We start from the raw sequence: 23,710 nt of genomic DNA, 5'->3' as shown, positions 1-23,710 counted from the left end.
TGTACGGAGTTTGTAAGTTCACCCCGTGACCATGCGGGCTTTCTCCAGGAGCTCCGGTTTCCTCCCACACTCCAAAGACGTGGAGGTTTGTAGTTTATTTGGCTTCTGTAAATTGTAAATAGACAATAGGTGCAGGAGGAGGCCATTCGGCCCTTCGAGCCAGCACCGCCATTCAATGTGATCATGGCCGATCATTCATAATCAGTACCCCGTTCCTGCCCTCTCCCCATATTCCTTGACTCCGCTATCATTAAGAGCTCCATCTAACTCTCTCTTGAAAGCATCCAGAGAACTGGCCTCCACTGCCTTCTGAGGCAGAGAATTCCACAGATTCACAACTCTCTGACTGAAAAAGTCATTGTTGCTCGTGTGTAGGAAAGTGCTAGTGTATGGGGTTATCGATGGTCGGCACGGACTCGGTGGTGGTGAAGGACCTGTTTCTGTGCAGATCTCTAAAGCCTAAAGCAAAGTCACAACAAGCTTACAGAGTTTGTGGAGACAACAAACGGTAGGCAGTACTGATAAATTGTCACTTGCTAATATCTTCCTAATGCATTTAATGTTGTTGATTTCGTGAATTATGAAGGCTACATTTATGGATATAATTTCTGAAGGACCCGAGCAAACATCATAATCCTCTTCCTGTTTATACATCCCTGTCATTTCCTGCCCTGGTTAAACATTCGCTGAACCAATAAAGGCAATAAAACGGCAACAAAAAACAGTCCAAGACTCCACTCAACATAAATGTTGCAAATGCATCTTCATTTTACTCTGGTACAAGTTGAAGGGAAAGGGTTTTGTGGTTTTGACATCATTGAAATAAACAAACATGCACTTATTGGCACCAGATCAAACCGCGATAGAAACATACCACGATCACTTCGACAGAACACACATGCTCTACTTAGTTACTGACGGCACATAATACAAAACCCTCACGGAAAACGCACAACACAGTCACTTAGGGATGGGATACACACCCAAGCACCAGATACACTTTATAGCAAACATGCACACACTCATACATGCACACACACATAAACACGCACACACACACACACACCTAGGCCCACACACACACACCTAGATACACACACACACACACACATTTAGACACACACACACACACACACACACCTAGACAACAGACAATAGACAATAGGTGCAGGAGGAGGCCATTCGGCCCTTCGGCCCTTCGAGCCAGCACCGCCATTCAATGTGATCATGGCTGGCAAGACACACACAGACACACACACACACACACACCTAGACACACACATACACCTAGGCACACAGACACACACACCTAGACACACACACACATACACCTAGACATACAGACACACACACACACACACACCTAGATACACACACACACATACCTAGAGACACACACACACACAGACACACACACACACCATTGCCACTGACAGATAGGACATGCATCTGTCTATCCCATCGTTTAAGAAACAGTTGGACAGGTACATGGATAGGACAGGTTTGGAGGGATATGGACCAAGCGCAGGCAGGTGGGACTAGTGTAGCTGGGACATTGTTGGTCGGTGTGGGCGAGTTGGGTCGAAGGGCCTGTTTCCACACTGTATCAATCTATGACTCCATGACTCCATGCAAACAACAGTCACAGTCAGATACGCAGAAACACTGTAAGCACTTTAGAGCACACACTCACACATACACACACGCCATTGCCAATTCACCACCACTGACAGATAGGGCATGCAAATAACAGCCATTTACAGTCACAACCAGTTACACACCAAGACACACAAAAACTATAAGCACTTTATAGCAAATATGCATATACTCACACACACACACACCATTATCACTGCTAGATAGGGCAAGCAATCACCTCTGGCTGTGAAAAACGACTACAAAAGAGCACACTACACAACTAACAAATACATACAACCACAGCCACTTATAATCTAGAACAGACATACATTGATCAGCCAAAACATTATGACCTGATCAGCCAAAAACATTATGACCACCTGCCTAATATGCTGTTGGTCCTCCGTGTGCAGCCCCATACGCAGCAGGGTGCAATGCACTGTGTATTGTGACACATTCCTCCCGTGACCACTGTTAATTTTTTCTGTGACTTGTGCCACAGTCGACCTGTCGGTTCGAACCAGACGGGATAGCCTTCGTTGCCCTCGCGCATCGATGAGCCTCGGGCGCCCAACACCCTGCTTGTCGCCGGTTTGTGGTTTGTCCCTCCTCAGACCACTGTCGGTCGGTTCTCACCACTGCTGACCGGGAGCACCCCACAAGCCTTGCCGTTTCAGAGATGCTCTGACCCAGTCGTCTGGCCCTAACAATTTGGCCCTTGTCAAAGTCGCTCAGGTCTTTACTCCTGCCCATTTCTCCTGCATTCAACACATCAACGTCAAGAACTGACTGTTCACTTGCTGCCTAATATATCCCACCCCTTGACAGGTGCCATTGTAACAAGATAATCAATGTTATTCACTTTGCCTGTCAGTGGTCATAATGTTTTGGCTGATCGGTGTACAATAAGTTCCGTGCATATCGGAGGCCACTGCTTAACCAACTAGTATGTTGCATTTCCCCTTTGCAACCATAGGGGAGAAACTCTGTTACTCTCACAATTAGATATCACAAAGCTAAGAATAAGCAACAGCCATTATAAATATTCCTTAATCTTTCTGTACATCCTGCTGTTGGAGCAAATGCTTTAAAACACTGAGTTTTTGCATTTCATTGCCCTCGATAGGACATCAATAAAATATCCGAGCATTTATAATATTTTACAGCTGTATGTTCAAGGCATCAAATGGCCCTGTCCGTAATCTCAGCACAAATATGTTTTTTCTTCGCCTCTTCGGTTCGATTTTGTTCCCGCTTTTGACGAGTCTTGTTTTAACCCAGTTGTTAAAACTGATCGATGAGGCTGAGAGGCTAAACTGTGAAGCCGAGGTTTTGGTTGGGTGGGGGGGTGGTGGGGTGTTTGGAATAAAATCCATTGATCCGTTTGGAATAAAAGTCCACCTTCTGGGCCGGGCTTTGAAGATCGATGTTAGCTCCTGCCAAGGTAGCAAGTTGCGTAAAACAACAAGCAACAGAGGTCAACGGTGGCCGCTTGCAGTGCCAGTGCCAGTGTCTCTTCCCTTTCCAGGGAACACACACTCGGCAGGGAACACACACTTGGTTTCTACCCTGGTGGGATCTCACACTGGATGCCTGCTTTTGACGAGTCTTGTTTTAACCCAGTTGTTAAAACTGATCGATGAGGCTGAAAGGCCTTCGATTGATCGGTGCCAGCCTTCCTTCGATTTATCGGTGCCCGCCTTAAAACACCGGTGCCAACCCTCCCCCTACCCTCCTCTACCCTCCTCTACCCTCCCTCCCTTTCGCCAACCCCAGTCAGCACAGGGAAATGCTCTGGTGTTTTAATGGATCTTGGAGGTTGGTTGTGGCGATGGTCCCGGTGAACCGGCAGCAGACTATCTGCTTCATGGTCCGGAACATGGACTTCCTGAAGAGGATGAAGAGCCAGGGGTCCACGATGGGGTTGAAAGAGTAGAAGCGGAAAGCCACCAGGTCCTGAGTGTCAACATTGTCCGGTTTGATGGCGTTGATGAATCCACGAATCTAGACAGTGGGATCAGGGAGAAAGACAAGGTGTTAATTGGCACGTGGCACCTTCAACAGACTACACCGACATTGTAGTGGTCCTCTGTCCCTCTCTTCCCCTCCCCCTTACCAGATCTCCCTCTATCTTCCTGCCTCCACCTATATCCTTCCTTTGTCCCGCCCCCCCCCCTGACATCAGTCTGAAGAAGGGTCTCGCCCCGAAACGTCGCCCATTCCTTCTCTCCCGAGATGCCGCCTGACCTGCTGAGTTGCTCCAGCATTTTGTGAATAAATACCTTGCAGTGTACAGTGATGCGAAAATAAATAAATCACAACACAAATTATCTCAGGCACTGTAAGAAAATAACTGCAGATGCTGGTACAAATCGAAGGTATTCATTCACAAAATGCTGGAGTAACTCAGCGGGTCAGGCAGCATCTCAGGAGAGAAGGAATAGGTGACATTTCGGGTCGAGACCCTTCTTCAGACTGAGAGTCAGGGAGAAAGGAAACGAGAGATACAGACGGTGATGTAGAGAGATATTTGACAAATGAATAAAAGATATGTAAAAAAGTAACAATGATAAAGGAAATAGGCTGTTTGCTAGGTGAGAACGAGAAGCTGGTGTGACTTGTGTGGGTGAGGGATGGAGAGAGAGGGAATGCAAGGGTTACTTGAAGTTAAAGAAATCACTATTCAGACTGAAGAAGGGTCTCGACCCGAAACGTCACCCATTCCTTGTCTCCTGAGATGCTGCCTGACCCGCTGAGTTACTCCGGCATTTTGTGTCTACCTTCGATTTAAACCAGCATCTGCAGTTTGTTTTCCTACTCGACGTTCATACCACTCGGCTGTAAGTTTTGGTCTCCTAACCTGAGGGAAGATGTTCTTGCCTTAGAGTGAGTACAGAGAAGGTTCACCAGATTGATCCCTGGGATGGCGGGACTTACATGAGGAAAGACTAGATAGACTGGGCTTGTACTCGCTGGAATTTAGAAGACTGAGGGGGGATCTTATAGAAACATATAAAATTCTTAAGGGGTTGGAGAGGCTAGATGCGGGAAGATTGTTCCCGATGTTGGGGGAGTCCAGAACCAGAGGTCACAGCTTAAGGATAAGGGGGAAGTCTTTTAGGACCGAGATGAGAAAACATTTCTTCACACAGAGAGTGGTGAGTCTGTGGAATTCTGTGCCACAGAAGGTAGTTGAGGCCAATTCATTGGCTATATTTAAGAGGGAGTTAGATGTGGCCCTTTTTGCTAAAGGGATCAGGGGGTATGGAGAGAAGGCAGGTACAGGCTACTGAGCTGAATGATCAGCCATGATCATATTGAATGGCGGTGCAGGCTCGAAGGGCCGAATGGCCTCCTCCTGCACCTATTTTCTATATTTCTATGTTTCTAAGCTGCCCAAGCGAAATATGAGATACTGTTCCTCCAATTTACGTCTGGCCTCACTGTGACAATGGAGGAGGCCTCAGACAGAAAGATCTGTGTGGGAATGAGAAGGTGAATTAAAGTGTTTGGCAACCGGGAGATCAGGTAGGTCCAGGCGGACTGAGCGAAGACGTTCAGCGAAACGATCGCCCAGCTCACGTCTGGTCTCGCCGATGTAGAAGAGTCCACATCTTGAACAATGGATTTAGTAGATTATCAACAAGGTTAGTCTGCTGAATTAAAATGCTGTTTTTCAAGTTTCTTTGTTTCTTTCTCATGAAATCAATAAACCTCAGTATAAGACAGAATTTTTCAATAAGACCACACCAGATAAGGAATGCAGATTACCTTCCATGAAGAACATTAGTAAACCAGACATGTTTTTATGATAATCTAACAGATTCCTGGTTACAATTACAAAGCCTAGTCTTGAAAAAAAATCTTACATAGAGTTTAAAAATCTTACATAGAAAACGCTGTATACATTAATCAGTATCATCAGTGTAAGAAAATAACTGCAGATGCTGGTACAAATCGAAGGTATTTATTTCACAACATGCTGGAGTAACTCAGCAGGTCAGGCAGCATCTCAGGAGAGAAGGAATGGGTGGGTGGAAATAGGTTTGGTGGGACATGAACAGGCAGAAACAATGGGTCTGCCGGGGCAATTCTGTTTATGGATTTTAGGTAGGAGGTAAAATCATAAAATAGGAGGTAAGATAAATATCACATCACTGCCTGTGGGTCCCAAGTTGGTTGACACATTTTCTATGTGTAGGATGGAACTGCAGATGCTGGTTTACACCGAAGATAGGCACCAAATGCTGGAGTAACTCAGCGGGTCAGGCAGCATCTCTAGAGAACATGGATAGGTGACGTTTCACAGAGTGCTGGAGTAACTCAGCGGGTCAGGCAGCATCTCTGGAGAGAAGGAATGGGTGACGATTTGGTCGAGACCCTTCCAGGGTCTACATAATTTTTACCGAAGACAATTAACCTACAAACCTCTATTTCTTTGGAAGGAGACCGGAGCACCCGGGGAAAACCCACTCGGTCCCGGGGAGAACGTACAAACTTTGTACAGCCAGCACCCGTGGTCAGGATCGAACCTGGGCCTCCGAAGTTGTAAGGCAGCAACTCTACCGCTGCGCCACCTAGTGCCAAGGATGGGTGAGGTTTCGGATTGGGCCCCTTCTTCAGACTGCATGCCCTCAGACTCATTATTATAAATAAGCACACTCTTACAGAAGTCCAAGAATGTAGGGAAGGTAGATTACACTAAGAACTCCAGCACTTGTGCAGTTTACTCAAGATTCCAGAATCTGCAGTTCCTTGTGCCTCCAATCTGTAACCCCTGTGTAGTTAGCATGGCACTGATTCATGCAAACTATCTCCCAAATACAACAAGATATACCTCAGCTAGACAAACTGCTGGAGTAAAGAAGGGTCTCAACCCGAAACGTCACCCATTCCTTCTCTCCAGAGATGTTGCTTGTCCCGCTGAGTTACTCCAGCAGTTTGTGTCTACCTTCGATTTCAACCAGCATCTGCAGTTCCTTCCTACGCAAAGATGTACCTCAGCATCCCTTCCTTCAGATACCCAGCCAGCGTGCGACCTTTGCCATGGCAACCGCCACTTGCTTTGCGATTTGCTATCTTTGCTTTGTAAACGGAAGGCAACGAGCTGGGACTGCCCCAGAATAATTCCACCGGCACGATCACGCAGACGAGACATTTATCTCCCGGGTCTGGTTTGGATTGGAAGTCAGATCGACGCGGAGAGGGATTCCAAAGGAGAATTGGAAATGATTCTCAGAAAAAATCATGGTGGCGCAGCGGTAGAGTTGCTGCCTTACAGCGAATGCAGCGCCGGAGACCCGGGTTCCATCCTGACTACGGGTGCTGTCTGTACGGAGTTTGTACGTTCTCCCCGTGACCTGCGTGGGTTTTCTCCGAGATCTTCGGTTTCCTCCCACACTCCAAAGACGTACACGTTTGTGGGTTAATTGTCCCTAGTGGGTGTAGGATAGTGTTAATGTGCGGGGATCGCTGGTCAGCGCCTGTTTTTGTGCTATACTAAATGCTTGGGTCTATCTCCACCATCAATATGTTCACTTCTTCCCTCCAGAAGTTTACCTTGGACCTAGAATGAAATCTTGTGTCCACAGGCAGTGGAATAATGAGGGAACAGTGTAACCTTTCCCTTGTAACGCAAGCCTACATGCCACAACATCTGATAAATGTTATTCCAACCAAACAATTTGGACCCATTCTCTCCATATTAGAAGCATATGGTTCAGCGTAGCTTCACAAAAGATGCTTCGCCGAGGTATTTACATTGTTAGGAGCAAGTTAGGCGTCGAAGGTAGACACAACATACTGGAGTAACTCAGCGGGTCAGGCAGCATCTCGGGAGGGAAGGAATGGGTGACGTTTCGGGTCGAGGCCCTTCTTCGGGACAAGGGCCGTCCCGTACGGGACAGACAAATTTAGCCCAAAATACGGGATGTCCCGGCTAATACGGGACGGTTGGCAACCCTAAGTGCTGCCCATGTTGAAAAATAAAATGGAAGAACAGTTCGCTTCTTCCCACAATTCCCGCAATCATGGAGGGAAGAAACCGCCGCTGAATCTGGAGGTGTGCGTTTTCACACTTGCCTTCTGCATTTTGAGCCGTCATGGTTTAAGGGCTCCTATCACTGAAGATGTTCTCTGGCAGCTCTGCTCCCCTCATGCTGTCTGAAAGTGTTGGCACCATCAGACCCAGGAGAGAGCACCAGCAACATGGGCGGTCACGGTGGCGCAGTGGTAGAGTTGCTGCCTTACAGCGAAGGCAGCGCCGGAGACCCGGGTTCGATCCCGACTGCGGGCGCTGTCTGTACGGAGTTTGTACGTTCTCCCCGTGACCTGAGTGGGTTTTCTCCGAGATCTTCGGTTTCCTCTCACACTCCAAAGACGTACAGGATTTGCAGGTTAATTGGCTTGGTATAAATGTAAAAATTGCCCCGAGTGTGTGTAGGATAGTGTTAGTGTGCGGGGATCGCTGGTCGGCGCGGACCAGGTGGGCCGAAGGGCCTGTTTCCGCGCTGTATCTCTGAACTAAACTAAACATCAGCCCATGCACTGCATGTCCTGTGTCTGCAAGTCAGTGCTTTCCAAGCCCTGTGCAAATCGGATACAGTTCAACAGGACATTGCAGAGATCAGCTATGAATTCTATTTATAAAGTGACTCACAGCTTGGCTCGAGCATCTATACAGACAAAGTGTGAGAGCTATGAACCTGGAAGGGCACTTAAAGATCCGTGACCACAGGGCTGCAGATTAGGTGTTGCAAAGGTGTAACAATATGGTGTTAGTACAGCGCGGTGGCCCAGCGGTAGAGTTGCTACCTCACAGCGCCAGAGACCCGGGTTCGATCCTGACTACGGGCGCTGTCTGTACAGAGTTTGCACGTTCTCCCCGTGACCTTGTGGGTTTTCTCCGGGTGCTCCAGTTTCCTCCCAAACTCCAAAGACGCACAGGTTTGTAGGTTAATCGGCTTCGGTAAAAATAAATTGTAAATTGTCCCCAGTGTGTAGGATGGTGCTGGCGTAGGGAGATTGCTGGTCAGCATGGACTCTCTGGGCCGAAGGGCCTGTTTCTGCACTGTATCTCTGAACCAAACTTTACTAAACTAAACTAATCTAAACTAAACTAAACGATATTGAAATAGACAATAGACAATAGACAATAGGTGCAGGAGGAGGCCATTCGGCCCTTCGAGCCAGCACCGCCATTCAATGTGATCATGGCTGATCATTCTCAATCAGTACCCCATTCCTGCCTTCTCCCCATACCCCCTGACTCCGCTATCCTTAAGAGCTCTATCTAGCTCCCTCTTGAATGCATTCAGAAAATTGGCCTCCACTGCCTTCTGAGGCAGAGAATTCCACAGATTTACAACTCTCTGACTGAAAAAGTTTTTCCGCATCTCCGTTCTAAATGGCCTACCCCTTATTCTTAAACTGTGGACCCTGGTTCTGGACTCCCCCAACATTGGGAACATGTTTCCTGCCTCTAACGTGTCCAACCCCTTAATAATCTTAAATGCTAGGCTTTCTTTCCTTAACTGTTCACTAAATCTTACTTTGCACAGATCAGGCTCAATCATAATAAAAGTAAGTGATCACTTTGCAGTGCTTCCCATCTCGAGGCAAGTCACCTTTGATCGTTTGGTTATTGCTCATAAAAGCAAAATAAATATAATTTATAGTGAGAGTATGGCTGACATCTCTGAAACATTGGCCCAGCATCTTGCAGATCGCTCCATTGTATCTGTCTCATTGATTTTCCCTCTCAACCTTGGCTGGTGAAGCTGAAGGCTAATTCTTCTCTCCCTGCGGGTCGACAATGAAACAGTCTTCAACCACTGGTCCCAATCCGAGAAGCAGGTTTATTTAAGAGCTTCTCACCATCCAGGGAGAGTCAAAGTTCATCCCTAATTTCCTGTGCTGTATCACCGATGACCGAGCTTTAAGCAAGATGAACACAAACTTTGGAATTCTCCCCTCTATCTTGCAGCACAGTGCGAGTGCGAGCAGCGGTAGAGTTGCTGCCTTATAGCGCCAGAATCCCCGGTTCGATCCTGACTACGGGTGCTGTCTGTGCGGAGTTTGTACGCTCTCCCGTGACCTACAGGTTTGTAGGTGAATTAGCTTCGGTAAAGGTTGTAAATCGTTCCTAGCGTGTGTCAGATACTGTTTGTGTACAGGGTGATCGCTGGTCGTTGTGGACTCGGAGGGCCGAAGGGCCTGCTTCCATGCTATCTCAGCTAAACTAAATTAAACGAAACCAAACTACACTAAACACTCTGCATCACACATGATAATGTGCATTAAAATAGCGCACTTAATGTTGTAAAAAAATATGCTCTTTCAGGTGCATTATCAAAGACGTACAGGTATGTAGGTTAATTGGCTGGGTAAATGTAAAAATTGTCCCTAGTGGGTGTAGGATAATGTTAATGTATGGGGATCACTGGGCGGCACGGACTTGGAGGGCCGAAAAGGCCTGTTTCCGGCTGTATGTATATGATATGATATGAAAGAGAATTTAACTGAGGACTGAGATGAGGAAAAACCTTTACACCCAGAGAGTTGTGAATCTGTGGAATTCTCTGCCACAGAAGGCAGTGGAGGCCGATTCACTGGATGTTTTCAAGAGAGAGCTAGATTTAGCTCTTAGGGCTAACGGAATCAAGGGATTATGGGGAGAAAGGAGGAATGGGGTACTGGTTCTGGATGATCAGCCGTGATCATATTGAATGAATGAATGAACAAGTTTATTGGCCAAGTATGTGCAGATACAAGGAATGTGCCTTGGTGCCATTGAGCCCGTCCTCACCTTCTCCATCAGGGCCTGGTTTGGCTCAGCCACCAAGCACGACATCCGGAGGCTGCAACGGATCGTTCGATCAGCCGAGAAGGTTGATGGCTGCAACCTTCCCCCCCATTGACGAACTGTACACTGCAAGGGCCAGGAAGCGAGCGGGCAAGATCATCTCTGACCCCTCTCACCCTGGCCACAAACTCTTTGAAGCACTTCCCTCTGGAAGGCGACTCCGGACTGTCAAAGCAGCCACAGCCAGACATAAAAACAGCTTTTTTTCCACGAGCGGTAGTTCTACTCATGTTGAATGGCGCTGCTGGCTCGAAGGGCTGAATGGCCTACTCCTGCACCTATTTTATATGTTTCTATGTAAACGCTAAGTCAGGAAAGTTGTTGTTTAGGCCGATGCGTTGCCCATCTGCAAGGAGGAGGGGCTGCTAAGGTCAGGAAAGAAATTCCAGTGCTGACGGGGATTTGTCAACTGAACGCATGGCTGGCAGAAGTGGAAAGATGGCAAACAGAGATATTCAAAAGGCTACGTTTGGGAAAGAATGCAGTTTTCTTAAATGGTTCAAGGTGGTGAGACTTGGCTGTGGACATTGAAGTCGTGGGTGGATTAGAAAACAGTAAGAACTATAAAAAACAAAACATTGTCAAAGTGGAAGTGAGGAGATAACAGTGAATGTATGGTATATCATATGATATCATATCATATATATACAGCCGGAAACAGGCCTTTTCGGCCCTCCAAGTCCGTGCCGCCCAGTGATCCCCGCACATTAACACTATCCTACACCCACTAGGGACAATTTTAATTTTTAATTTTTTTTTTAACATTTACCCAGCCAATTAACCTACATACCTGTACGCCTTTGGTGTTAGTTTGTAGCAGAAATTTGGATGGATTCATATTTACCGATCGCAGGGAGGTTGGTGGGAAGCTGCAAGAACCAGGATGAGAATGATTGAGAATGATCAGCCATGATCACATTGAATGGCCTCGAAGGGCCGAATGGCCTCCTTCTGCTCCTTGTCTAACCTCAGAATTAAAGGGCGCTCTTTTAGAGAGGAGGTGAGGAGGAACTTCTTTAGTCCGAGGGCTGTGAATCTGTGAAACTCATTGCCACAGAGGGCTGTGGAGGCGGTCAGTGGATATTCTTAAGGCAGAGATAGACAAATTCTTGATTAGAACGGGTGTCAAGGGTTATGGGGAGAAGGCAGGAAAATGGGATTGGGAGGCAGAGATCGGCCATGATTGAATGGCGGAGTGGACGCGATGGGCCGAATGGCCTCATTCTACTCCTATAAACCTGTGAAGAAGGGTTTTGGCACAATTGAGTCCTGGGACAATAGGGCAGAATAACAACAAGGAACAGGGATTTGCACGAAACGCAGGGAGATGTTCAAGTGACTGACCAAGGAACAGGGCGGCACGGTGGCGCAGCGGTAGAGTTACCGCCTTTCAGCGCCAGAGAGCGGGGTTCGATCCCGACCGCGGGTGCTGTCTGTACGGAGTTTGCACGTTCTCCCCGTGCCCTGCGTGGGTTTTCTCCGAGATCCTCGGTTTCCTCCCACACTCCAAAGACGTACAGGTTTGTAGGCTAATTGGCTTGGTGTAAATGTAAATTGCCCCTAGTGTGTGTGTGTAGGATAGTGTTAGTGTGCGGGGATCGCTGGTCGGCGCGAAGGGCCTGTTTCCGTGCTGTACCTCTGAACTAAACACTAAAGGAAAGGATGCTTAGAAACGGTAGGGAAAAGTTATGTAAGTGTTTCTTCACCAAATCCATGTTCCCATGAAAAAGGAAAACTAACTTGCCTCCACTCGTCTAGAATGATAATTGAAATTCCTTCAGCGATTCAATACCATCTAGAACAAAGATGCAAACTTGACTTGAACTCCATCCACAACCCAAAACATTAACTCCCTTCTTCAAAAAAAAACATGCAACAACTTGCCCAAGCTACCCTCCCAAAGCACCTTCCAACACCATGGTCTCCACAGCCAAGTGGGGCAGGGGAGCAGGTGTGGGGGGGGCACTGTAACGTGAAGGTTTCTGTCCTCAGAGTCCTGGTCACACAGCACGGAGACAGGCCCTTCGGCCCAACATGCCCATGCTGACCAAGATGCCCCATCTTAGTCTCCTAATCTGAGGAAAGACATTCTTGCCATAGAGGGAGTACAGAGAAGGTTCACCAGATTGATTCCTGGGATGGCAGGACTTTCATATGAAGAAAGACTGGATAGACTCGGCTTGTACTCGCTGGAATTTAGAAGATTGAGGGGGGTTCTTATAGAAACTTACAAAATTCTTAAGGGGTTGGACAGGCTAGATGCGGGAAGATTGTTCCCGGTGTTGGGGAAGTCCAGAACAAGGGGTCACAGTTTAAGGATAAGGGGGAAGTCTTTTAGGACCGAGATGAGAAATTTATTTTTCACACAGAGAGTGGTGAATCTGTGGAATTCTGTGCCACAGAAGGTAGTTGAGGCCGGTTCATTGGCTATATTTAAGAGGGAGTTAGATGTGGCCCTTGTGGCTAAAGGGATCAGGGGGTATGGAGAGAAGGCAGGTACAGGATACTGAGTTGGATGATCAGCCATGGTCATATTGAATGGCGGTGCAGGCTCGAAGGGCCGAATGGCCTCCTCCTGCACCTATTTTCTATGTTTCTATGTTTCTATCAACACTCGTCCCTCCGGCCCGCATCTTTCTAACCCTTTTCCTGTCCGTGTACCTGTCCAAATGTCCTTTCTGGACATTTCTGGACATCATAGGGCCGAATGAATGGCCTCCTCCTGCAACTATTGTCTATTGTCTATTGTCTACTCTGGGCCAAAGGCTCTGTGCATTCACCTTATCTATTCCCTTCATGATCGTACACACCTCTATAAGATCACCCCTCATCCTCCTGTGCTCTAAGGAATAAAGTCCTCATTTGACCAACCAACATGTCACTACAGCTCAAGCCCTCAGGTCCTGGCAACATCCTCATAAATCTTCTCTGAACTATTTCATAGGAACATAGAAAATAGGTGCAGGAGGAGGCCATTCGGCCCTTCGAGCCAGCACCGCCATTCATTGTGATCATGGCTGGCCATCCACAATCAGTAACCCCTGCCTGCCTTCTCCACATATCCCTTGATTCCACTAGCCCCAAGAGCTCTATCTAACTCACTTTTAAATTCATCCAGTGATTTGGCCTCCACTGTCCTCTGTGGCAGAGAATTCCAGAACTTCACAACTCTCTGGGTGAAAAGGTTTTTTTCTCACCTCAGTTTTAAATGGCCTCCCCTTTATTCGTAGACTGTGGCCCCTGGTTCTGGACTCCCCCAACATTGGGAACAACATCTGAACAACATCGTTACTATAGCCTGGTGATCAAAACTGAGCACCATATTCCAAATGTGGCCTTGCCAATGTCTTTCCCTACTCCAACAGCACCATTTCTTACTTTAATTATGCTCTTCTTAATCTCCTCTCAGATATGTCATGCTAAACGTTATTCACGTTATTCCCTTTATCATGTATCTGTATTCTGTGGATGGTTCCATTGTTTAGTTTAGAGATACAGCGTGGAAAGAGGCCCTTCGGCCCACCGGGTCCGCGCCGACCAGCGATCCCCGTACATTAACACCACCCTACACCCACTAGGGACAATTTTTACATTTACCAAGCCAATTTACCTACAAACCTGCACGCCTTTGGAGTGTGGGGGGAAACCAAAGATCTCGGAGATAACCCACACAGGTCATGGGGAGAACGTACAAACTCCGTACAGACGGCGCCCGTAGTCGGGATGGAACCCGGGTCTCCGGCGCTGCATTCGCCGTAAGGCGGCAACTCTACCGCTGCGCCACCGTGACCGCCCACGATTGTAATCATGTGATTCACTTTGTAAACTTGAATAAACTTTATACTGTGGATGGGACGAGTTTCAACGTGGCAGTCACGCCTACGCAGTGCGCTCGCCCTTGCCGTGCCCGCTAGCCGCGCCTGGGCAGTTGGGGGAGGGCTGCCGTGCCCAGTATCCGCGTGTGTGCGCAGTTGGGGGAGGGTTGCCAGGCCTGGCGGCGAAGAGACGGAATTTGAAATAACCGAACATCACGAGGATGTTTATCCGAGAGACAATGTTCCCGAAATATAGTTGAACAAAGAAACTGACAAGTTACTAAAGAACCTTTAGTGTGGGGAAGAAAACTGCAGATGCAGGTTTAAAATCGAAGGTAGACACAAAATGCTGGAGTAACTCAGCGGGACGGGCAGCATCTCTGGAGAGAAGGAATGGGTGACGTATCGGGTCGAGACCTTTCTTCAGACAGTTTAGTAACAACAGGAATTCACGGGTTTTCCAGTAGCCCATAAAATCAACTCCATGTATGGAATATGGACAGATTGAATCTATTCAATGGCATTGAGATGGTCCCATGAGCCAATAACTAGTGTGACAGGGGTGACAGAGGCTGCCAAGAGCAGAGTTTGCCAGTACATTTCAACGTGATGGATTCTTGATGGGAAGCTTATGCTTTCTTTAAACATTGAGGGGGAGAACCTTGTTCCAGTGTCTTCGAGACGTCTTGTGGTCAGAGTCTCGGAAGGAAGGGAGTGAGGGTTTACCAAAACAGGGACAAATTGATGAGAAGACATTTGGTCACGCCAGCATTATTTTCTCTCTCATTCTTGAAAAGATTTTCAACATGGAATAGCATCCTCATTGAAATCTGCTGCTGAAATCCCCAGTTACTGGGCTTGTGTACACTGGAATTTAGAAGGATGAGAGGGGATCTTATCGGACCATATAAGATTATTAAGGGATTGGACACGTTAGAGGCAGGAATCTGTGGAATTCTTTGCCACAGAAGGTAGTTGAGGCCAGTTCATTGGCTATATTTAAGAGGGAGTTAGATGTGGCCCTTGTGGCTAAAGGGATCAGGGGGTATGGAGAGAAGGCAGGTACAGGATACTGAGATGGATGATCAGCCATGATCATATTGAATGGCGGTGCAGGCTCGAAGGGCCAAATGGCCTACTCCTGCACCTATTTTCTATGTTTCTATGTTTCTATGAAACATGTTCCCAATGTTGGGGGAGTCCAGATCCAGGGGCCACAGTTTAAGAATAAGGGGTAGGCCATTTAGAACAGAGATGAGGAAAAACTTTTTCACTCAGAGAGTTGTAAGTCTGTGGAATTCTCTGCCTCAGAAGGCAGTGGAGGCCAAATTTCTGGATGCTTTCAAGAGAGAGCTGGATAGAGCTCTTAATGATAGCGGAGTCAGGGGGTATGGGGAGAAGGCAGGAACGGGGTACTGATTGCGGATGATCAGCCATGATCGCATTGAATGGCGGTGCTGGCTCGAAGGGCCGAATGGCCTCCTCCTGCACCTATTGTCTACTGTCTATTACTCAGTGCCTAAAGTTACTGCCCCATGGAGTAAACAGCGTTTCTTACAGTCGGGCGGTGATTAATCCTAACCCAGTCTGAGAAAGACATTGAAGGAAAAACAACTGCAGATGCTGGTTTAAATCGAAGGTAGACACAAAATGCTGGAGTAACTCAGCGGGCCAGGCAGCATCTCGGGAGAGAAGAAATGGGAGACGTTTCGGGTCAAGATGTGCTGCTTGACCCACTGAGTTGCTCCAGCATTTTGTGCCTACCTTTGACATGGATAAGCGATGTTTTGGGTCAGTAAGAAGGGTCCTGAATAGAAACATTGCCGATCCATGTCCTCCAGAGATGCTGCCTGACCCGCTGAGTTACTCCAGCACTCTGTGAAACTTTTCCGGGGTTGCGTCCGTGCCCGGGTGGCACTAGAGAGGCACCACGCGCTGCCCACTGGCACCCTGGGGGCTTTCCGGGACCGCTGGGCACCGCGGAGGGTTGAACGTATCCATAATGAGGATGGTGATATAGTTGTTTAAGCGTGCATTTGACATTTAAGAATATTTGTTTAGGTAATTGGGTGATTTTGTATTACGGGGGTGGGTTTGTTTGGTATTGTTTTATATTGTATATATTATTCTTGCAATAATTGATCACATTTATTTTTGTTAAAAAAAATTAGAGGGCATTGCGTGTGTACTGTTACTGTGTGCAGTGTTGAGTCTAGAAGTTGGGAGGTTATGTTGCAGTTGTATAAGACGTTGGTGAGGCCGCATTTAGAGTATTGTGCTGAGTTCTGGGCACCATGTTGCGGGCAAGATGTTGTCAAGCTGGGAAGGGTACCGAGAAGATTCACGAGGATGTTGCCAGGACTCGAGGGTGTGAGGTGTAGAGAGAGGTTGAGCAGGGCTGGGACTCTGTTCCTTGGAGCACAGGAGGATGAGGGGCGATCTTTTTGAGGTGTACAAAATCATGAGAGGAATTAGATCGGGTGGATGCACAGAGTCTCTTGCCCAGAGTAGGTGAATCGAGGACCAGAGGGCATCAGCTTAAGGTGAAAGGGAAAAGATTTAATAGGAATCCGAGGGGTAGCTTTTTCACACAAAGGGTGGTGGGCGAATGGAACAAGCTGCCGGAGGAGGTAGTTGAGGTTGGGACTAGTGTAGCTGGGACATGTTGGCCGGTGTGGGCAAGTTGGGCTGAAGGGCCCGTTTCCACACTGTATCACTCTGTAACTCTATGACTATGAGTTACATACATGGCAATTGGAGAGCAAACAGCAACTTTGTTCAGTTGTTCAAAGCTAATCCAAACCTTGTTGGGTAAACTGCTTCTGCACCATTCACCTTGGACTATGTTGAGTCACACCTTGGTTAACCCTTATCCTACCAAAGAAACAATCTCAGAGGACACAGGGTTCTGGAGTGACTCCTGATTGTTTATAATGACCAGTTTTCTTTTGGAGATACAGCGTGGAAACAGGCCAACCGAGTACACTGGCACTATCCCACACACTAGGGACAGTTCACCATTTTTTTAAGCAGCCAATTAACCTACAAACCTGTGGGAGAAAACCGGAGCACCCGGAGAAAACCCACGCAGTCACAGGTAGGACGTACAAACTCCGTGCAGACAGCACCCGTAGTCAGGATCGAACCCGTGTCTCTGGCGCTGTGAGTCAGCAACTCTACCGCTACGCCACCGAAACACTATGTCTCCACAATACACTTCCAACCAAAACTATGTCACAAGCTTCCTCCATAAATGTGATTCACTGAGTGTTCACTCTGGTTTCTAAGTCCACGCCAGATATTTGAGCACACCATCTAAAAATAATGACTAAAATACTAAAAATTAATTTGCTTGTGGTGATACAAAGGAACTGCAGATGTTGGTTTGAACCAAAAAAATAAAACACAAAGTGCTGGAGTAACTCAGCAGGTCAGGCAGCATCTCTGGAGTACATGGATAGGTGACGCTTCTGGTCGGGACCGTCCTGACCAGAAACATCACCTGTGCAGGTTCTCCAGAGATGCTATCTGATCCACTGAGTAACTCCAGCACTTTGTGGCCTTTTGTGTCAAAACCGGCATCTGCAGTTCCTAGTTTCCAAACAGTGCTGGAACCCTTTACAATTTGCAACTCCCCAGCTTGCAGAGTAAACAAATTCTCTACTGTTATAATAAGGCTAATGGTGTCCAGACAGTAATTCTATAGACACACAGATTGACCCTTAACCTGTTGAATAAACTCACTGTGCAATTCCATCGCGATTAATCTTGACTCTGCCAAAAAAAGTTATAGAAACATAGAAACATAGAAAATAGGTGCAGGAGTAGGCCATTCGGCCCTTCGAGCCTGCACCGCCATTCAATATGATCATGGTTGATCATCCAACTCAGTAACCTGTACCTGCCTTCTCTCCATACCCACTGATCCCTTTAGCCACAAGGGCCACATCTAACTCCCTCTTAAATATAGCCAATGAACTGGCCTCAACTACCTTCTGTGGCAGAGAATTCCACAGACTCACCACTCTCTGTGTGAAGAAATGTTTTCTCATCTCAGTCCTAAAAGACTTCACCCTTATCCTTAAGCTGTAACCCCTGGTTCTGGACTTCCCCAACATCGGGAACAATCTTCCCCCATCTAGCCTCTCCAACCCCTTAAGAATTTTATATGTTTCAATAAGATCCCTCCTCAGTCTTCTAAATTCCAGCGAGTACAAGCCGAGTCTATCCAGTCTTTCCTCATATGAAAGTCCTGCCATCCCAAGGATCAATCTGGTGAACCTTCTCTGTACTCCCTCTAAGGCTAGAATGTCGTTCCTCAGATTAGGAGACCAGTTATTAACACTGTAACTTTGATACGATACGATACGACAGAACTTTATTTATCCCAGGAGGGAAATTGATCTGCCAACAGTCATCTGTACACTAAAACTCTCGTTTGTTTGTTTGTTTGTTCCTGAACTACCGTCAAAACGGTACACGATAGCGCGACAATTTTAGGCCCACCTTACTCACCGTCATCCCTTTTTATCCAGCATCTGCAGCTTTTTTTCTACTACACTGTCCGGGCCTACAGCGTCCAGGCCTACAGTGCCCTCTGGGCCTAATACGGGACAAGGGCAGTCCCGTACAGGACAAGCCAATTTAGTGCAAAATATGGGGAGTCCCGGCTAACACGGGACAGTTGGCAACTCTACTGGCCGGTGCGGACAGGTCGGTGGGCCGAAGGGCCTGTGTCCGCTCTGTGTCTCTAAACTAAACAAAACACATCTGTGACAGCGACTTCCTCTTTGCTGTTGGCAAGAGCGAGTTTCGGAGGATCTCTGGCGCCCGGTAGCTGTGATGATATTAACTTGGCCGAGCGACCAATCTTATTACAACAACCAGGAAGCTATTTTTTTAATACATTTTAAATAGTGCACAGAATAGGGTTGCCAACTTCCTCACTCCCAAATACGGGACGAGGTGATGTCACCGCCCCGCGCCCCACGTGACCTCGCCCAGCCAGCGGCCACGCGCTCCCGCTCCACCAATGGCGGCCGCCATTGGTGGAGCGGGAGCACGTGGCCGCTGGCTGGGTGAGGTCACGTGGGGCGCGGGGTGGTGACGTCGCCCTTTGTCCCTTATTTGGGAGTGAGCAAGTTGGCAACCCTACTAATACGGGGACAAGGGCGGAACAAACTAATTTAGCCCAAAATACTGGATGTCCAGGGGCGGCACGGTGGCGCAGCGGTAGAGTTGCTGCCTTACAGCGAATGCAGCGCCGGAGACTCAGGTTCGATCCTGACCACGGGCGCCGTCTGTACGGAGTTTGTACGTTCTCCCAGTGACCTGCGTGGGTTTTCTCCGAGATCTTCGGTTTCCTCCCACACTCCAAAGACGTACAGGTTTGTAGTTTAATTGACTGGGTAAATGTAAAAATTGTCCCTAGTGTGTGTAGGATAGTGTTAGTGTGCGGGGATCGCTGGGCGGCGCGGACTCCGTGGGCCGAAGGGCATGTTTCCGCGCTGTATCTCTAAATCTAAATACGGGACAGTTGGCAACCCTAGCACAGATTGCTAACTAAAGACTGTTACAAGCGTAATCAATATAAAAGTTAGAGATTTATGAATAGAAATTAAACTAAAGCCATCGCAAAATTTGAAAGAAATTATGTTAAACCACTCGATACACATAAATATTTTTGAACTAGATTCTTTGCCAAGCAGTAAATATGTTTCTCACTCTATTATTATTGAAAGCTTACTCATATCTCTTATTGTGAAGTGTAAGGATTTCAACACAGTTTAAAGTGGTATTAGATCATGCAAAGGTTACATTTATGCCTGTTCTCGTGATTTTACTTCAGACATCACACTTGTATGAACCCAAGTACAGGAAGGAACTGCACAGTCATAGAGTGACGTAGTGTGGAAACAGGCCCTTCGGCTCAACTTGCCCACACCGGCCAACATGTCCCAACTACACTAGTCCTGCCTGTCTGCGTTTGGTCAATATCAAAGATACCAGAGGAACAAGATAGACCACTCGACCCTAAAAACCGTAGTACGTCATGGCGGCCATTTTAGTAGGCAGAAACATTTTAAAAGAAAAATAACAAAAATCTGTGAATTGATATTCTGCATTTTAATGGTATCATCACACATACTGTTCCCCCAAAACACTGATTACACTGCGAGAGGCATAGCGAACGGCGGGTTTTGCTTACTAAAACGACTCCTTTGCGTACTACACTTCAGTATAGGCGATTTCAATGGAGTGGTTCATCTTGTTCCTCTGTGATGGATGTTTGTGTTGGGGTCGTGTGTCCTGTGTTCTTTTTGTTGTGTTCTGTGACTGCAGTAATTTTGTTCGGTATCTGTACCGAATGACAATAAAGTTCTGTATAGTATCTTTGGTCCATATCCCTCCAAACCTGGCCTATTAGTACAGTTAGTATTAACAATTGTTAGTACAACTGCACTTGTCTCACAAGTACAGTTAGACAGTGTACTTGGCTAACTGCAGATGCTGGTTTCAACCGAAGACGGTCACAAAAAGCTAGAGCAACTCAGCGGGTCAGGCAGCATCTCTGGAGAAAAGGAATGGGTGACGTTTCGAGTCAAAGCCCATGTTGGATCACTGACTTTGAAACTTTTGAGATTTGTAGATCAACGTACACATTGAGAAATGTTCTTGAAGTTGCTAGCAGCTTTTTACAGGTAGCACTAGCAGTTTGTCCATCATTCAGAATTAGAGGACACTCTTTTAGGAAGGAGATGAGGAGGAATTTCTTGAGTCAGAGGGTGGTGAATCTGTAGAATTCGTTGCCACAGACGGCTGTGGAGGCCAAGTCAGTGGGTATGTGTAAGGCAGAGATAAATAGATTCTTGATTAGTGCGGGTGTCAGGGGTTATGGGGAGAAGGCAGGAGAATGGGGTTAGGAGGGAGAGATAGATCAGCCATGATTGAATGGCGGAGTAGACTTGTTGGGCCGAATGGCCTAATTCTACTCCTATCACTTATGATGTTATGATTATAATTGCCACTAGACCAAGTGGACCCATTGGGCCCAAACCTCTCCTGCATTGGTGCAGCACCCTCTCCTCCCCCACTCCACCATCCCCTCCCTCCCTCCTCCCCCTCCCTCCCCCCCTTCCCTCCCCCCACTCCATCCCCCTCAACCCCCTTATCCTCCCCCTTCCCTACACCCCCTCCTCCCCCTCCCTCCCCCCCTTCCCCTCCCCCCACTCCATCCCCCTCAACCCCCCTTATCCTCCCCCCTCCCTCCCTCCCCCCCTCCCTCAACCCCCTCCCCTCCCCCTCCCCCCACTCCATCCCCCTCAACCCCCTTATCCTCCCCCTTCCCTACACCCCCTCCTCCCCCTCCCTCCCCCCCTTCCCCTCCCCCCACTCCATCCCCCTCAACCCCCCTTATCCTCCCCCCTCCCTCCCTCCCCCCCTCCCTCAACCCCCTCCCCTCCCCCTCCCTCCCTAGGAGACAGATTTAAACTTTAAAATGTGAATAACTTTCAAAAAATAACACCGATTTCAGTGAACCTTCTTCCATTAGCACCAAAGGGACGACGGTGAGTAAGGTGGGCCTAACATAGTCGCGCTGTCGTGTACCGTTTTGGCTGTAGTTCAGGAACAAACAAACAAACAAACGAACAAGAGTTTTAGTATATAGATGGTAAAATCCACCCTAATTCAACGTTGCCACCGATCTCGCCATCCCGTCCCCTTTCAGCATTGAAAGGCGAGTTTTCGTTCCATGACTCTCTGTTTCACTGCTCCACCTGTCCACCACATTGCCCATGGTACCCTCCCATGGACTAGCAGGAGATGGAACATCTCCCTTCCCCACCATCCAGGGACTCCAAGCCTTTCTCTGGGACTTCCAATTAATTGTCCAGCACATAGGAAGCCATGAAGCAGTCTCTACTTCTAAGAAAACTAAACGTAGATTGGCGTGTTCATTTTAATCAGTCTTTGGACTCTTAGTGCAAAGCCCAGGTGGCGCAGTGGTAGAGTTGCTGCCTTACAGCGCCAGAGACCCGGGTTCGATCCCGACTACGGGTGCTGTCTGTACGGAGTTTGCACGTTCTCCCCGTGACCTGCGTGGGTTTTCTCCCAGATCGTCGGTTTCCTCCCACACTCCGAAGACGTACAGGTTTGTAGGTTAATTGGCTTGGTGTGAAATGTAAATTGTCCCTAGTGTGTGTAGGATAGTGTTAGTACGCGGGGACCGCTGGTCGGCACGGACCTGGTGGGCCGAAGGGCCTGTTTCCGCGCTGTATCTCTAAACTAAACTAAACTAATCGAGCAGTACTTCATCTTGCAATGTTATGGCCCTCAGGACTCAACGTCGGCTTTCAACAATTTTGGGTAACCACCCTTTCCCATTGGTGTCAGAACAAACTTTTTCATTCTGATGAAGCGTCTCGACCCGAAACATCACCCATTCCTTCTCTCCAGAGATGCTGCCTGTCCCGCTGAGTTACTCCAGCACTTTTGTGTCTACCTTCGATTTAAACCAGCATCTGCAGTTCCTTCCTACACAAACCTCATCTCCTCCCGCCTAGACTACTGCAACTCCCTATACACTGGGATCAGCCAATCATCCCTGTCCCGCCTGCAACTGGTCCAAAACGCCGCAGCGAGACTCCTGACGGGTACCCGTAAAAGGGACCACATCACCCCGATTCTGGCCTCTCTCCACTGGCTCCCAGTATGGTACAGAATCAACTTCAAGCTCCTCCTATTCACGTATAAAGCCCTAAATGGACATCCCCCCCCCTACATCAAAAATCTTCTAACCCACCTCTCTAACTCCAGGTCCCTCAGGTCGGCCGACTTGGGGCTACTCACTATCCCGCGGTCTAGGCTTAAGCTCAGGGGTGACCGCGCTTTTGCGGTTGCAGCTCCTAGACTGTGGAACAGCATCCCTCTCCCCATCAGAACTGCCCCCTCCATCGACTCCTTTAAGCCCAGGTTCAAAACCTATTTCTACTCCCTAGCGTTTGAGGCTCATTGAGGAGGCGCTGTGAACTGTTTGTGTATGTGCTGTTAGGTTTGTGTGCTACTGTATGTTTCATTTTTTCCTTAGTACCTTAATCAGATGTACAGCACTTTGGTCAATGTGGGTTGTTTTTAAATGTGCTATGCAAATAAAATTGACTTGACTTGACAAACTAATTCCTTGTTTTTCTTTCTCCACAGATGCCACCGAGCATTTTCACTTATCGTAGATTTCTGGCAGAAGCAGAATTATGTAGCTGCAGTTGTGGTAACGAGCTTTTTCCTCTCTCTCTCTGTCCTCAGTTACACTTCCTAGCTACACATCCTCTGGGTAGTTCAGCTGTTTAGGGTTGCCAACTGTCCCATACTAGCCGGGACATCCCGTATTTTGGGC

At 47.7% G+C, this 23,710-nt stretch overlaps 1 protein-coding gene across 1 annotated transcript in view; it reads right to left on the bottom strand.

The window, feature by feature from the left end:
* Positions 1-3,414: 3,414 nt before the first annotated feature.
* Positions 3,415-23,710, bottom strand: part of ptgir (prostaglandin I2 receptor) — a 64,214-nt gene continuing 43,918 nt past the window's right edge. Inside the window, 1 exon segment of the mRNA XM_078430918.1 lies at positions 3,415-3,642. Within this exon segment, the coding sequence (XP_078287044.1) occupies positions 3,415-3,642 (228 nt within the window).

This window comes from Rhinoraja longicauda, chromosome 41 (genome assembly GCF_053455715.1).
Source record: "Rhinoraja longicauda isolate Sanriku21f chromosome 41, sRhiLon1.1, whole genome shotgun sequence".
NCBI classification, from domain to species: Eukaryota; Metazoa; Chordata; class Chondrichthyes; order Rajiformes; family Arhynchobatidae; genus Rhinoraja; species Rhinoraja longicauda.
Note: the sequence above shows the minus strand (reverse complement) of the source record. Positions and strands in the feature narration are given on the sequence as shown.